General features: G+C 40.6%; 1 protein-coding gene across 1 annotated transcript in view; it reads left to right on the top strand.

The window, feature by feature from the left end:
• The window catches only part of LOC109865560 (inactive dipeptidyl peptidase 10), a 199,924-nt gene extending 190,339 nt beyond the window's left edge, over positions 1-9,585 (top strand). Inside the window, exons 24-26 of the mRNA XM_020453840.2 lie at positions 1,891-1,963; positions 2,251-2,324; positions 4,297-9,585. Coding sequence (XP_020309429.1) covers positions 1,891-1,963; positions 2,251-2,324; positions 4,297-4,434 — 285 coding nt within the window. The 3' untranslated portion in view covers positions 4,435-9,585. The remainder of the gene's footprint in view (positions 1-1,890; positions 1,964-2,250; positions 2,325-4,296) is intronic.
• The last annotated feature ends 4,390 nt before the right edge of the window (positions 9,586-13,975 follow it).

Below are 13,975 nucleotides of genomic sequence, written 5' to 3' on the forward strand. Positions count from 1 at the left end.
GGAGACCGTTGGGGTGGCACACAATTGGCTCAGCGTCGACCGGGTTAGATGAGGGTTTGGTCGGCAGGGATATCCTTGTCCCATCGCGCACTAGCAACTCCTGTGAAGGACCGGGCGCAGTGCACGCTGACACGGTCGCCAGGTGCATGGTGTTTCCGCCAACACATTGCACATTGGTGTGGCTGGCTTCCGGCTTAAGTGGGCATTGTGTCAAGAAGCACTGCGGCTTGGTCGGGTTGTGTCCACAGGTGTGTTTTGTACCTCTGAGGATTTAGAGCTTGAGGAAGTCACCTCATACAAGTACTTGGGAGTATGGCTAGACGGTACACTGTCCTTCTCTCAGCACATATCAAAGTTGCAGGCTAAAGTTAAATCTAGACTTGGTTTCCTCTATCGTAATCGCTCCTCTTTCACCCAAGCTGCCATACTAACCCTGATTCAGATGACCATCCCACCCATGCTAGATTACGGAGACGTAATTTATAGATCGGCAGGTAAGGGTGCTCTCGAGCGGCCAGATGTTCTTTACCATCCGGCCATCAGATGTGCCACCAATGCTCCTTATAGGACACATCACTGGACTCTATACTCCTCTGTAAACTAGTCATCTCTGTATACCCCTCGCAAGACCCACTAGTTTATGCTTATTTATAAAACCCTCTTAGGCCTCACTCCCCTCTATCTGAGATATGTACTGCAGCCCTCATCCTCCACATACAACACCTGTTCTGTCAGTCACATTCTGTTAAAGATCCCCAAAGCACACACATCCCTGGGTCGCTCCGCTTTTCAATTCGCTGCAGCTAGCTACTGGAACGAGCTGCAACAAACACTCAAACTGGACATTTTTATCTCAATCTCTTCATTCAAAAACTTAATCATGGACACTCTTACTGACAGTTGTGGCTGCTTTGTGTGATGTATTGTTGACTCTACCTTCTTGCCCTTTGTGCTGCTGTCTGCCCGATAATGTGCCCAATAATGTTTGCACCATGTTTTGTGATGCTACCATGTTTGTTGCTACCATGTTGTTGTTATGTTGTGTTGCTACCATGCTGTGTTGTCATGTGTTGCTGCCTTGCTATGTTGTTGTCTTAGGTCTCTCTTTATGTAGTGTTGTGTTGACTCTCTTGTCATGATGTATGTTTTGTCCTACATTTATATTTTATTCATTTTTTGTATTTTTAATCCCAGCCCCCGTCCCTGCAGGAGGCCTTTTGCCTTTTGGTAGGCCGTCATTGTAAATACGAATTTGTTCTTAACTGACTTGCCTAGTTAAAGTAAGGTATAATAAAAATAAAATCAAGAATGGTCCACCACCCAATGGTCATCCAGCCAACATGACACAACTGTGGAAGCATTGGAGTTGACATGGGCCAGCATCCCTGTGGAATGCTTTCGACACATTGTAGAATCCATGCCCCGACGAAATGAGACTGTTCTGAGTGCTAAAGCGTAGGTGGAACTCAATATTAGAAATGTGTTCTTAATGTTTTGTACACTCAGTGCATGTTGCCATAAGAGTTGTACAATGTTGATAGAATCTTATTCAAAAATGATTCACAACTGTAATGGCTGCCAAAGGTTATTTTACCAAGTATTATCTCTGGGGTGTGAAGGCACACAATCAATACATCTTCATTTTTAAAATATATATATTTATTTTTTTACTTTGAAAGTGTTGAGTAAGTTGTGTAGATCGATAAAAAACAAAATCTAATTTAATACATTTTTAGATGTAATTTTTCAGCAGCAGAATGTGACGACTGTGCAAGGGATGTATAGACTTTCACTAGCCACTAGGAATGCTTGTTGACCTTCCCTTTCTAACAATATGCCAGCAAACTCTTTCTAATACTCTTAACACTTCTATGGTTGGCTCTGTTGCAGTTCTCCAGTGTGTTGCAGAATGTCCAGCCACTGAGGGAACAGACTCTGATGCTTGTACACGGCACAGCAGATGGTGAGTGACTAACTATGTGAAACCAAGAAAAAGGCATCAACAATGATCTGGGGTCAGTTATGTAGCTGTTGTGTTGTTATTTACTATGTAGAACCAGTCTGCAGTGTGCGTCTTGCCAAACGACACTTAAAACAGCAATAATCTAACAATGACAAAAACTGAAGAACTTTTAACAAAAATGACAGTTTTTATGAAATATAAGTTTTCTGTCATTATGGATCTTGCTGCTCTTCCCCGTGACGATTCAAGCGGAATTCTGCTGACACATTTTCCTATGCTTCTTTCAGCCAATGTCCACTTTCAGCATACTGCTGAGCTCATTAAGAACCTTGTGAAAGTTGGAGCAAACTACTCGATGCAGGTATGGAGAATGTCATTGCCCACTATACTGTAGAATACAGGTTCTGTGTAGGTACACTAGATTCTTTAAGCCATAAGTCTACCCAAGCTATGGTTGCTTTAAATGTATACTAACAGTAACGAAACTATGTAGTACCCTACCCATGCTATGTATGTACAGTATGTTACTGTAGTGTCTGTAGTACCATAAACATACAGTAACACCAGCCACTGCATATAGGGAAGAGCACTCAGCTTCTACTGCACTGGCTCAGATGAATGATGATTGGCTAAAATACATGGATAATACAGTTGGAGCTGTATAGTTATATTTCAGTGCAGCCTTTGATGTTATTGATCATCATTTGTTACTGAAAAACTCACTTGCTCTGGCTTTACGTCACCTGTCATCAAATGGTCGGAGAGTTACTTATCCAATAGAACCCAGAGAGTGTTCTTCAATGGGGTGGGAGTGTGGCCTAGTGGTTATGGCCTAGTGGTTAGAGCGTTGGACTAGTAACCAAAAGGTTGCAAGTTCAAATCCCAGAGCTAACAAGGTTACAAATCTGTCATTCTGCCCATGAACAGCCATCATTGAAAATAATAATTTGTTCTTTAACTGACTTTCCTAGTTAAATATAGGTTAAAAAAAATGGAAGCTTCTCAACATCAGATAAGGACAGTTTGGTATCCCTTGGGCCGTTACTCTTCTATATCTTTATTTATCATTTTTTGCAACTTGCCTTACAAGAAGCTAAAAATGATTATGTATGCTGATGATTGCACACTCTACACATCAGCACCTACAGCCAGTGAACATACTGAAACTCTTAAAAAGGAGTTGTATTCAGTGTCAGAATTGGTAAATAACAATAAACTGACCTTATATACATCTAAAAACCAAAATAATTGTATTTGGTTCAAAGCGTTCTCTTAGACTTGAATCACAACTGGAAATGCACATAAAGGGTGTGACCATTGATTGAAGAAGCTGAACCCCTAGAAGTAACATTGGATGGTCAGTTATCATGCTCAAGTCAAACAAAGTTGAAGTGAAGATGGGGAAAGGTATGTCAGTTCTAAAAATATGTTCTGCGTACAGGAACAAGTTGTACTAGTTGTTCAGGCTCTGATCGCGTCCCATCTTGATTACTGTCCGGTAATATGGCCATGGCCAGAGAAGAAAGACCTAGCAAAGCTGTGACTGGCTCAAAACAAAGCAGCACGCCTTGTCTTCATTGCACACACAGAACTAACACCAAGAACATAAATGATAGTCTTTCATGGTTGAGGAGAAATGGACTATTTCTGTTCTAGTCTTTTTAAGAAACATTTGTGTGTTGAAAATGCCTAATCACTTGTACAATCTATTTGCATACACTTCAAACAGACATACATACACCACCAGACATGCCACTATGGGTTTCTTCACTTGTACCCAAACCAAAAACCGATTCAATGCGCTTCTCAGTTATCTGTCGAGCCATGTCATCATGGAATGCTCTGCCACCAGAGGTAACTCGGGCAAAAAGCAAGTTTAGCTTAAAAATGAACAGATAAAAAACATTTTGTATCACAGAGCCTCTCCTCCTTCTAAAGATCTAATTTAACTGTACTGTATCTAAGAATATGAATATGTACAGTATATATGAATAGTGTGTCAATAGTCATTTCATTGTCTCTTGGTGTCTCTCCAATATATAAATCATATTTACATTTTATTTTGAATGTAATTTAATATGTTGTTCTAATCTATAACTGTCCTGTACTTTGTCATGTATTTGTACGTTTTATGTGGACCTCAGGAAGAGTAGCTGTTGCATGTGCAGTAGCTAATGGGGATCCTAATAAGCTAAACTAAACTGTGATGAGAGGAGAGTAATTACACACATCCATAAAGTAGTAGTTTAAATAAATATAATTATACTGTCTTTTCACTGATGCCGCTGTGCACATGTCGTGGTCATGCTGTGCTCATTGTTGTGGTGTTCTAGATCTATCCAGATGAGGGTCATTTCCTGTCCCAGAGAAGTAGGCTGCACCTCTTTGCCTCGCTCACCAGCTTCTACAGGGAGTGTCTCAAGGAAGAGATCCTACCGCTGCCCGATGATGATGAGGAGGAGGAAGAGTAGGATGTGGTGGAGACCTTCGGCAGGACTTTTGCAGGACTTCCTCACTGTAAAAAATTTGCTGAAGCCTGCACGAAAGGCTGGTGGCTTTTGGACCAAGTGTTAAGGCAGAGGTGGACAGTGAGAGTTGCGGCGTGTGTGTGTGGGTATGTGCGTGTGTGTGCAAATCACATAGCTTGTGTTAGTTTGTGAGAGAGTTTGATAGTGTTTGTGCGTGTGCCTGCGTATGTTTGTGTGTGCATGTGTTTGCAGTTAGAGAACTCCCAAGGACACCTGTCAAAGACAATGGACACCAGAATTGGCAAGACTACAAGTGGGAACTCTCACTTATCCAAAATGCCACTTCAATCTCCACCTCTGAGACGATCCCTCTCACGGTAAAGCACATAGCAGACTGCCTCCATCTCCGGCAGGAGCCATTAGGGTTTCAACATCCACACTTACAAGTGCATGGTTCTTTTCCCCTTTCAGCTAAACTAGTTTTGCCATGTTAGTTTTCATCGTGGTAGACATTGGAAGAGACAAACACATATGTACCCTTTTAAATTTTACCCTCTCTTTATTTTGGGGTTTTGATGCACACGGATATGCTCCACTGCTCTTCAGAGACATACTGTAGGCAATGCAAGTTCACCTTGACTGTGACGTTGTCCGCAAATAAGTGCAATTCCGACTGAATGCTCTCATCTTTGACCCCCACTGAAAATAAGTCCTTTGGGGCACACTTAATTGTACAAGGGTCTCATGTAGACATGTTCAATGCCTTATGAAGTGCTACACAAGACCATTTACTGGCATTCATATCCCTTGATTATTAGAAGTTTCACACTAACCTGTGTCAGCTCAGTTGTTTGAGATGCAACTGTCTCAGAGATAGTCAATAGCAGTTGTAATGTCAGGTCATAAACCAATTATAATTAGTGGTGAGTGGTCACAAAGGCCGTCAAATGACATTGTGCAGGGCTAAGTAAGGCGTCTGCATGTCTACAGGGGGAAGCCTAAAGTGTTGTCGTATTTTGTACAGTACAATACAGCAGAGTGTGTACATACATATATTTTTTAGATATGTCAGATCTCATGGATAGGTTAGTCTATGGGAATGGAATGACTTGACATGTATGTCGTGTATATTTTTCAGTTTATTTTGGTTTTAATAGATTTTTCTTCTTAGGATGGATTTTGTAATGCTTGTTCATGCTAATTTTTTTTGGGGGGGGGGGGGTGATGGGGGGGTGGTGGTGATGGTTTTGGGTTATTGTGATTGTCCTCCAGTGATGATTGTGAATAAAAAAAACACTGAAAAAACAAATATATTACCATAAGGTATTCAGCACAAATTACATTCAACCACAGTGTTGTTAGTATTGATTGACAAAATGATCCAGGCAATTATACTGTATTTCATCGGTTCGTTGACCTTGGACTCACCTTTGTGCCTAGATGAGTTGAGTTGAGAGCCAATGAGGGCCTTGAGGCAGATGGTTTATCAGTGTTGTGTTTAATAGACTAAATGCTGCTCCCTGGGAGTGAGGAGGACACATTTCACCCAATAACTATAAATTGGATCTCCACCAAGAGTGGGCAGCTGTGATCCTAGAGAGCAACAAATTGCAGGCTTTTGTTCCAACCCAGCTCTAACATATGTAGACCAGTCGTGGTGTGCGAGCGAGAGATGTTGATACCTCTTTGTAGAACAGCATCCAACATAATCTCAAAGTGTATTATGTGCAGTGTATTAACGTGAAGCAGAACTTGCAGTGATTAACAGTGCTTTGTGGTGTCTGATGTACTTTTTTATTGATTACATGATGTAATCAACCTGATGTAATTGCCCGAACAATGGTGTTTCTCTACTGTACAGTTTCCTACCAACAAACAAATTGGGAATCAAGGTAGCTAGAGTACAGATATATTGGTTTTATTCTAGCGTACATTATTTAGACAAATATACAAATACAATTCACTAAGGACATTTACTGTATGGTGAATGGGACGTTTGTGTGTAATTCATTTGAGGCAAGCATTAATATACATGATCAACACTTCAGTAAAGCTGCACCATATGATGGATAGAATGGTAGACAATTATTGAACATAAGTTGTGTTTTGTATAGGTGTCATGAACTTAGGCCGGGATTCAATCTGAAGCCTGGTTATACAGTAGCGTGCTTGACATTTAAAGGGTGACCGCCACGGCCGCCACCAGAAGGAATCAGTTGGACAGGCATTTGATTTCCAAACGGTGGCACCTTTTTTCATGGGACCCCCTATATACATTTTTGTTATGGGTTTTATAGTAAAGGCATTTAGTTTAACTGTAAAAATGTTTCACCTTTTAATGTTGCATGAACACAAAAGGTTACGATGTTTTCATCTGATTGTCAAACAAATCACTTAATAGGCTGCAAATGAGTTTCAAGTTTGGGGAAGCGTACAATTTATGTTAACATTTCTACCGATCTGCGTGCCAGTTATGATTTTCATATGCACATTTTTGAGGAACAGTTTTATTTCAATAATGATAATTTTGTTTCTCAAAATCATTGTGAGTTGGTTAATCATAAAAATCTGAAATGAAATTATAAAATGCTCAAAGTTCAAATTAAACTAATGCGAGAGCACCAGCCTCTGCCAAATGGACACAGTGATACACCATGAACCATTGGTGGCTAAAGTAATGACTGTGTGCATGGAGCTCAATGATATCCTATAGGCCAATGAGGCAGTAGGCCTGTAACTTCCATTGTCAACGAAGTAGAAACACATAAAACCGACAAATAAAAATGCAGGTTCTTTCAATTAAATTAATCTCTCTAGTCTGCCTGTATAGCTCCCTTTCTCAAGGACTTGACTTGAATTAATGAAGTGCAACATTGTATCAAATCACTCAACTGGGACCAGATGAAGCTGTGGCTAGCGAACTTGCAACATTGTATCAACTAACCTATTCTGAGCCTTCAGTTTCCCACATCAGTGAGCTTGGGACAGAGAGATGTTTTTGGGAAAAATGTTCAGGTATTTAAGGATGATTTCCAATGGATATATGCAATTATCAAATCATTATATTTTGCTCTTGCACACCGAGGCTTAGTGATTATCAAGGGCGAGAGTGTTGGAATGATAACTATTATCATTCGCAATGGATGTAAAAAATAAAATAAAAAAACTGACTTTGAAGGGACTTACTGTGTGAGGTGAGGGAAAAAATAATATTATTGGTGGACATGGTGAGTTAAGACAATCCGAAATAAGACGTCTCCAAATGGGCACTTTCACGCACTCCCTCAATATTAAGAGGACAGCGAAATCAGACACATGCTCATTGCTCAAATTAAGCTATCCGAACAAAAGACAATGAAAATTGACAAAACTTGTAAATGATGGTTATGAAATTAACCAAAACTTGTTTCTCACAAGTGTAGCAGGTTGTGAACTCTGCAAACAACGTTTCCACTCCGAGAATGAGAACGGTAAATGACTGTAATTGTTACATGCATTATTTATTTTTTTATTTTTTATTTAGTCTTTATTTAGCTGGCCAAGTCAGGGCTGGGATAAAAAAATATATATATATATATAGGATAAAACACATCACTAGAAGAGAGACCTAAGACAACAGCATAGCATGGTAGCAAAACCACATGACAACAACATGGTAGCAACACAACATGGCAGCAGCGCAACATGGCAGCAGCACAAAACATGGTACAAACATTATTGGGCACAGACAACAGCACAAAGGCAAGAAAGGTAGAGAAACAGAAATTAATGTAACTAAATGACGGGGACTAATGGTACATTTACTACAGATGACATATGTAAATGGAGAATGAATCAAAAATAAACAATCAAAGGGGAAACAATTCACACAATGAAACAATGAATGTGCAATAATTAGCGGGAGACACCTACGGCACTCTGGAGAGCTGAGAGCATGTATTCTGGAGAGAGACGTCCCTATATCTTCACCACACACCCCTTCACTTCTTCTCGTCTCAACATTATTCATTCAATTATAGACATGACACTTTATCTACACACATAATTTAGATACTTGTCAATGACAGCTGCAACTCAATAATCAGCTAGGCCTATTGCCATGCGAGCTGTCCAAATTGCAGGCTTCCCAAATAGGCATAGGGCTATGCACTGTTAATTTGAAACAATCCACAGCTAATTTTTTTAAGAAGCTCATGATCCTCTGGTGAAGTATTTGAATGATTTTATTTATTTTTGTATAGACAGGAGTAAATATATAATTTTGGCAAATGTATTTAAATTTACTTTAAGCCAATTGGACATCCTGCATATTCAAAAAGAAGTTTACTTTCGCACATTCATCATATTACTTCCAGTATCTGAAAAGTACACTGTGCACCCACCAACTTTCCTTCAATTCTCATGGCTGAAACGACACTACATGGCATGTACAGTTGAAAGTCGGAAGTTTACATACACCTTAGCCAAATACATTTAAATCAGATGTTTCACAATTCCTGACATTTAATCCTTGTAGAAATTCCCTGTCTTAGGTCAGTTAGGATCGCCACTTTATTTTAAGAATGTGAAACCTCAGAATAATAGTTGATAGAATTATTTATTTCAACTTTATTTCTTTCATCATATTCCCAGTGAGTCAGAAGTTTACATACAATCAATTAGTATTTGGTAGCGTTGCCTTTAAATTATTTAACTTAGGTCAAACGTTTCGGGTAGCCTTCCACAAGCTTCCCACAATAAGTTGGGTGAATTTTGGCCCATTCCTCCGGACAGAGCTGATGAAACTGAGTCAGGTTTGTAGGCCTCCTTGCTCGCACGTGCTTTTTCAGTTCTCCCCACAAATGTTCAACAGGATTGAGGTCGGGGCTTTGTAATGGCCACTCCAATACCTTGACTTTATTGTCCTTAAGCCATTTTGCCACAACTTTGGAAGTATGCTTGGGGTCATTGTCCATTTGGAAGACCCATTTGCAACCAGGCTTTAACTTCCTGACGTCTTGAGATGTTGTTTCAATATATCCACATAATTTGCCTACCTCATGAAGCCATCTATTTTGTGAAGTGCACCAGTCCCTCCTGCAGCATAGCACCCCGACAACATGATGCTGCCACCCCTGTGCTTCACGGTTGGGATGGTGCTCTTCGGCTTGCAAGCCTCCCTCTTTTTCCTCCAAACATAACGATGGTCATTATGGCCAAACAGTTATTTTTGTTTCATCAGACCAGAGGACATTTCTCCAAAAAGTACGATCTTTGTCCCCATGTGCAGTTGCAAAACGTAGTCTGGCTTTTTATGGTGATTTTGGAGCAGTGGCTTCTTCCGTGCTGAGCGGCCTTTCAGGTTACATCAATATAGGACTCGTTTTACTGTGGATATGGATACTTTCGTACCTTATTCCTCCAGCATCTTCACAAGATCCTTTGCTGTTGTTCTGGGATTGGTTTGCACTTTTCGTACCAAAGTACATTCATCTCTAGGAGACAGAACACGTCTCCTTCCTGGGCGGTATGATGGTTGCTTGGTCCCATTGTGTTTACACTTGCATACTATTTTACAGATGAACGTGGTAACTCCAGGCGTTTGGAAATTGCTCCCAAGGATGAACCAGACTTGTGGACGTCTACAATGTATTTTCTGAGGTCTTGGCTGAGTTCTTATGCTGTTCCTATGATGTCAAGCAAAGAGGCAGTGAGTTTGAAGGTAGGCCTTGATATACATCCACAGGTACACCTCCACTTGACTCAAAATATGTCAATTAGAAGCTTCTAAAGCCATGACATAATCTTCTGGAATTTTCCAAACTGTTTAAAGGCACAGTCAACGTTGTGTATGTAAACTTCTGACCCACTGGAATTGTTATACATTGAATTATAAGTTAAATAATCTGTCTGTAAAAACAAATTGGGAAAATGTACATGTGTCATGCACAAAGTAGATGTCCTAACCGACTTGCCAAAACCTTAGTTTGTTAACAAGATATTTGTGGAGTGGTTGAAATATGAGTTTAATTGACTCCAACCTAAGTGTATGTAAACTTACATCTTCAACAGCATGTGGACACCCCTTCAAATTAGTGGATTCGGCTATTTCAGCCACTCCCGTTTCTGATAGCTGTATAAATTCGAGCAAACAGTCATACAATCTTCATAGACAAACATTGGCAGTAGAATAGCCGTACTGAAGAGCTCAGTGACTTTCAACGCAGCACAGTCATAGGATGCCACCTTTCCAACAAGTCAGTTCGTCAAGGAGCAACAACAGCTCAGCCGTGACATGGTAGGCCACGCAAGCTCACAGAGCGAGACCGCCGAGTGCTGAAGTGCAGAGCGTGAAACTATGGTCTGTCCTTGGTTGCAACACTCACTACCGAGTTACAAACTGCCTATGGAAACAACATCAGCACAAGAACTGTTCATCGGGAGCATCATGGAATGGGTTTCCATGGCCAAGCAGCCGTACACAAGTCTAAGAACATCATGCGCAATGCCAAGCGTAGGCTGTAGTTGTGTAAAGCTTGCCGCCATTGGACTCTGGAGCAGTGGAAGCGCGTTCTCTGGAGTGATAAATCACGCTTCACCATTTGGCAATCCAAAGGACAAATATGTGTTTGGCGGATTACAGGAGAACGCTACCTGACCCAATGCATAGTGCCAACTCTACAGTTTGGTGAGGGAGGATTAATGGTCTGGGGTTTGGGCCCCTTATTTCCAGTGAAGGGAAATCTTAACGCTACAGCGTACAATGACATTCTAGACAATTCTGTGCTTCCAACTTTGTGACAACAGTTTGTGGAAGGCCCTTTCCTGTTTCAGCATGACAGTGCCCCCATGCACAAAACGGCGTCCATACAGAAATGGTTTGTCGAGATTGGTGTTGAAGAACTTGACTGGGCTGTACAGAGCCCTGACCTCAACCCTATCGAACACCTTTGGGATGAATTGGAATGCAGACTGCGAGCCAGACCTAATCACCCAACATCAGTGCCCAACCTCACTAATGCTCTTGTGGCTGAATGGAAGCAAGTCCGTGCAGCAATGTTCCAACATCTAGTGGAAATCCTTCCCAGAAGAGGCTGTTATAGCAGTAAAGAGCAACCAACTCCATATTAATGCCCATGATTTTGGAATTAGATTTTCGACATCTTTTGGTCATATAGTGTATCTCACCTGAGCGAGCGAAACAACACCCCTCTGTTTTACAATATCTGGCCCATGTATCTGATGCAGTCTGGCTGAAAAGAGAAATGACATGCCATAATCTTCTTAACCACACAGCATCAGATACATGGCTACACAAACTGAGACAGAAGAGTGCTGTTTCGCTCGCTCAAATGCTTTTTCTGAGAATGATGTGTCTTTCTTTTGGCGTGCATCTCGGTCAAATAAATGATCAAGATTGAAATATTTTATTTGAAAGGGCAAGGATGTACGGTATGGCGACTGCCTTTCCTGATTTGGTTTAGTTTTAGATTTGGTTCATTTAAAAATGCTTGCGGCCATGAACAAATTGACCATGGGTATTATTATCGGGTGCCTGATGCTAAACTCTGAATTGATGATTACTTGAGTACTGCCAGCCGTGGGAAGATTTAAAATAAAGCCCACGCATGGAAAACTGTTACAGTACCCTTCATTCCATGACATACAATTTTTTCCAATTATCTCTTGCATGTCTCAGTTTTAGACAAGTCATACTTTTTGACCAAAATTATCCCTTTTATACTTTATAGTGAATGTTGACACGAGAATAAATGTTTGACTCATACAGTGCCTTGCGAAAGTATTCGGCCCCCTTGAACTTTGCGACCTTTTGCCACATTTCAGGCTTCAAACATAAAGATATAAAACTGTATTTTTTTGTGAAGAAGCAACAACAAGTGGGACACAATCATGAAGTGGAACGACATTTATTGGATATTTCAAACTTTTTTAACAAATCAAAAACTGAAAAATTGGGCATGCAAAATTATTCAGCCCCTTTACTTTCAGTGCAGCAAACTCTCTCCAGAAGTTCAGTGAGGATCTCTGAATGATCCAATGTTGACCTAAATGACTAATGATGATAAATACAATCCACCTGTGTGTAATCAAGTCTCCGTATAAATGCACCTGCACTGTGATAGTCGCAGAGGTCCGTTAAAAGCGCAGAGAGCATCATGAAGAACAAGGAATACACCAGGCAGGTCCGAGATACTGTTGTGAAGAAGTTTAAAGCCGGATTTGGATACAAAAAGATTTCCCAAGCTTTAAACATCCCAAGGAGCACTGTGCAAGTGATAATATTGAAATGGAAGGAGTATCAGACCACTGCAAATCTACCAAGACCTGGCCGTCCCTCTAAACTTTCAGCTCATACAAGGAGAAGACTTATCAGAGATGCAGCCAAGAGGCCCAGGATCACTCTGGATGAACTGCAGAGATCTATAGCTGAGGTGGGAGACTCTGTCCATAGGACAACAATCAGTCGTATATTGCACAAAGCTGGCCTTTATGGAAGAGTGGCAAGAAGAAAGCCATTTCTTAAAGATATCCATAAAAAGTGTCGTTTAAAGTTTGCCACAAGCCACCTGGGAGACACACCAAACATGTGGAAGAAGGTGCTCTGGTCAGATGAAACCAAAATTGAACTTTTTGGCAACAATGCAAAACGTTATGTTTGGCGTAAAAGCAACACAGCATATCACCCTGAACACACCATCCCCACTGTCAAACATGGTGGTGGCAGCATCATGGTTTGGGCCTGCTTTTCTTCAGCAGGGACAGGGAAGATGGTTAAAATTGATGGGAAGATGGATGGAGCCAAATACAGGACCATTCTGGAAGAAAACCTGATGGAGTCTGCAAAAGACCTGAGACTGGGACGGGGATTTGTCTTCCAACAAGACAATGATCCAAAACATAAAGCAAAATCTACAATGGAATGGTTCAAAAATAAACATTAGAATGGCCAAGTCAAAGTCCAGACCTGAATCCAATCGAGAATCTGTGGAAAGAACTGAAAACTGCTGTTCACAAATGCTCTCCATCCAACCTCACTGAGCTCGAGCTGTTTTGCAAGGAGGAATGGGAAAAAATGTCAGTCTCTCGATGTGCAAAACTGATAGAGACATACCCCAAGCGACTTACAGCTGTAATCGCAGCAAAAGGTGGCGCTACAAAGTATTAACTTAAGGGGGCTGAATAATTTTGAACGCCCAATTTTTCAGTTTTTGATTTGTTAAAAAAGTTTGAAATATCCAATAAATGTCGTTCCACTTCATGATTGTGTCCCACTTGTTGTTGATTCTTCACCAAAAAATACAGTTTTATATCTTTATGTTTGAAGCCTGAAATGTGGCAAAAGGTCGCAAAGTTCAAGGGGGCCGAATACTTTCGCAAGGCACTGTATCATTGCCAGACAGGCCATTTTAAAAACGAAAAGTTACCTTTTAGGGACAGTGTATTTCAGTGACAACAGAAGTTGTATTTGAATTCCATAATTTTGAATTTGTATTTGGATATTAAATAAGATTTTTATATTTTGAATTTTGAATTCACAAAATGA

This window comes from Oncorhynchus kisutch, linkage group LG2 (genome assembly GCF_002021735.2).
Source record: "Oncorhynchus kisutch isolate 150728-3 linkage group LG2, Okis_V2, whole genome shotgun sequence".
Taxonomy (NCBI): domain Eukaryota; kingdom Metazoa; phylum Chordata; class Actinopteri; order Salmoniformes; family Salmonidae; genus Oncorhynchus; species Oncorhynchus kisutch.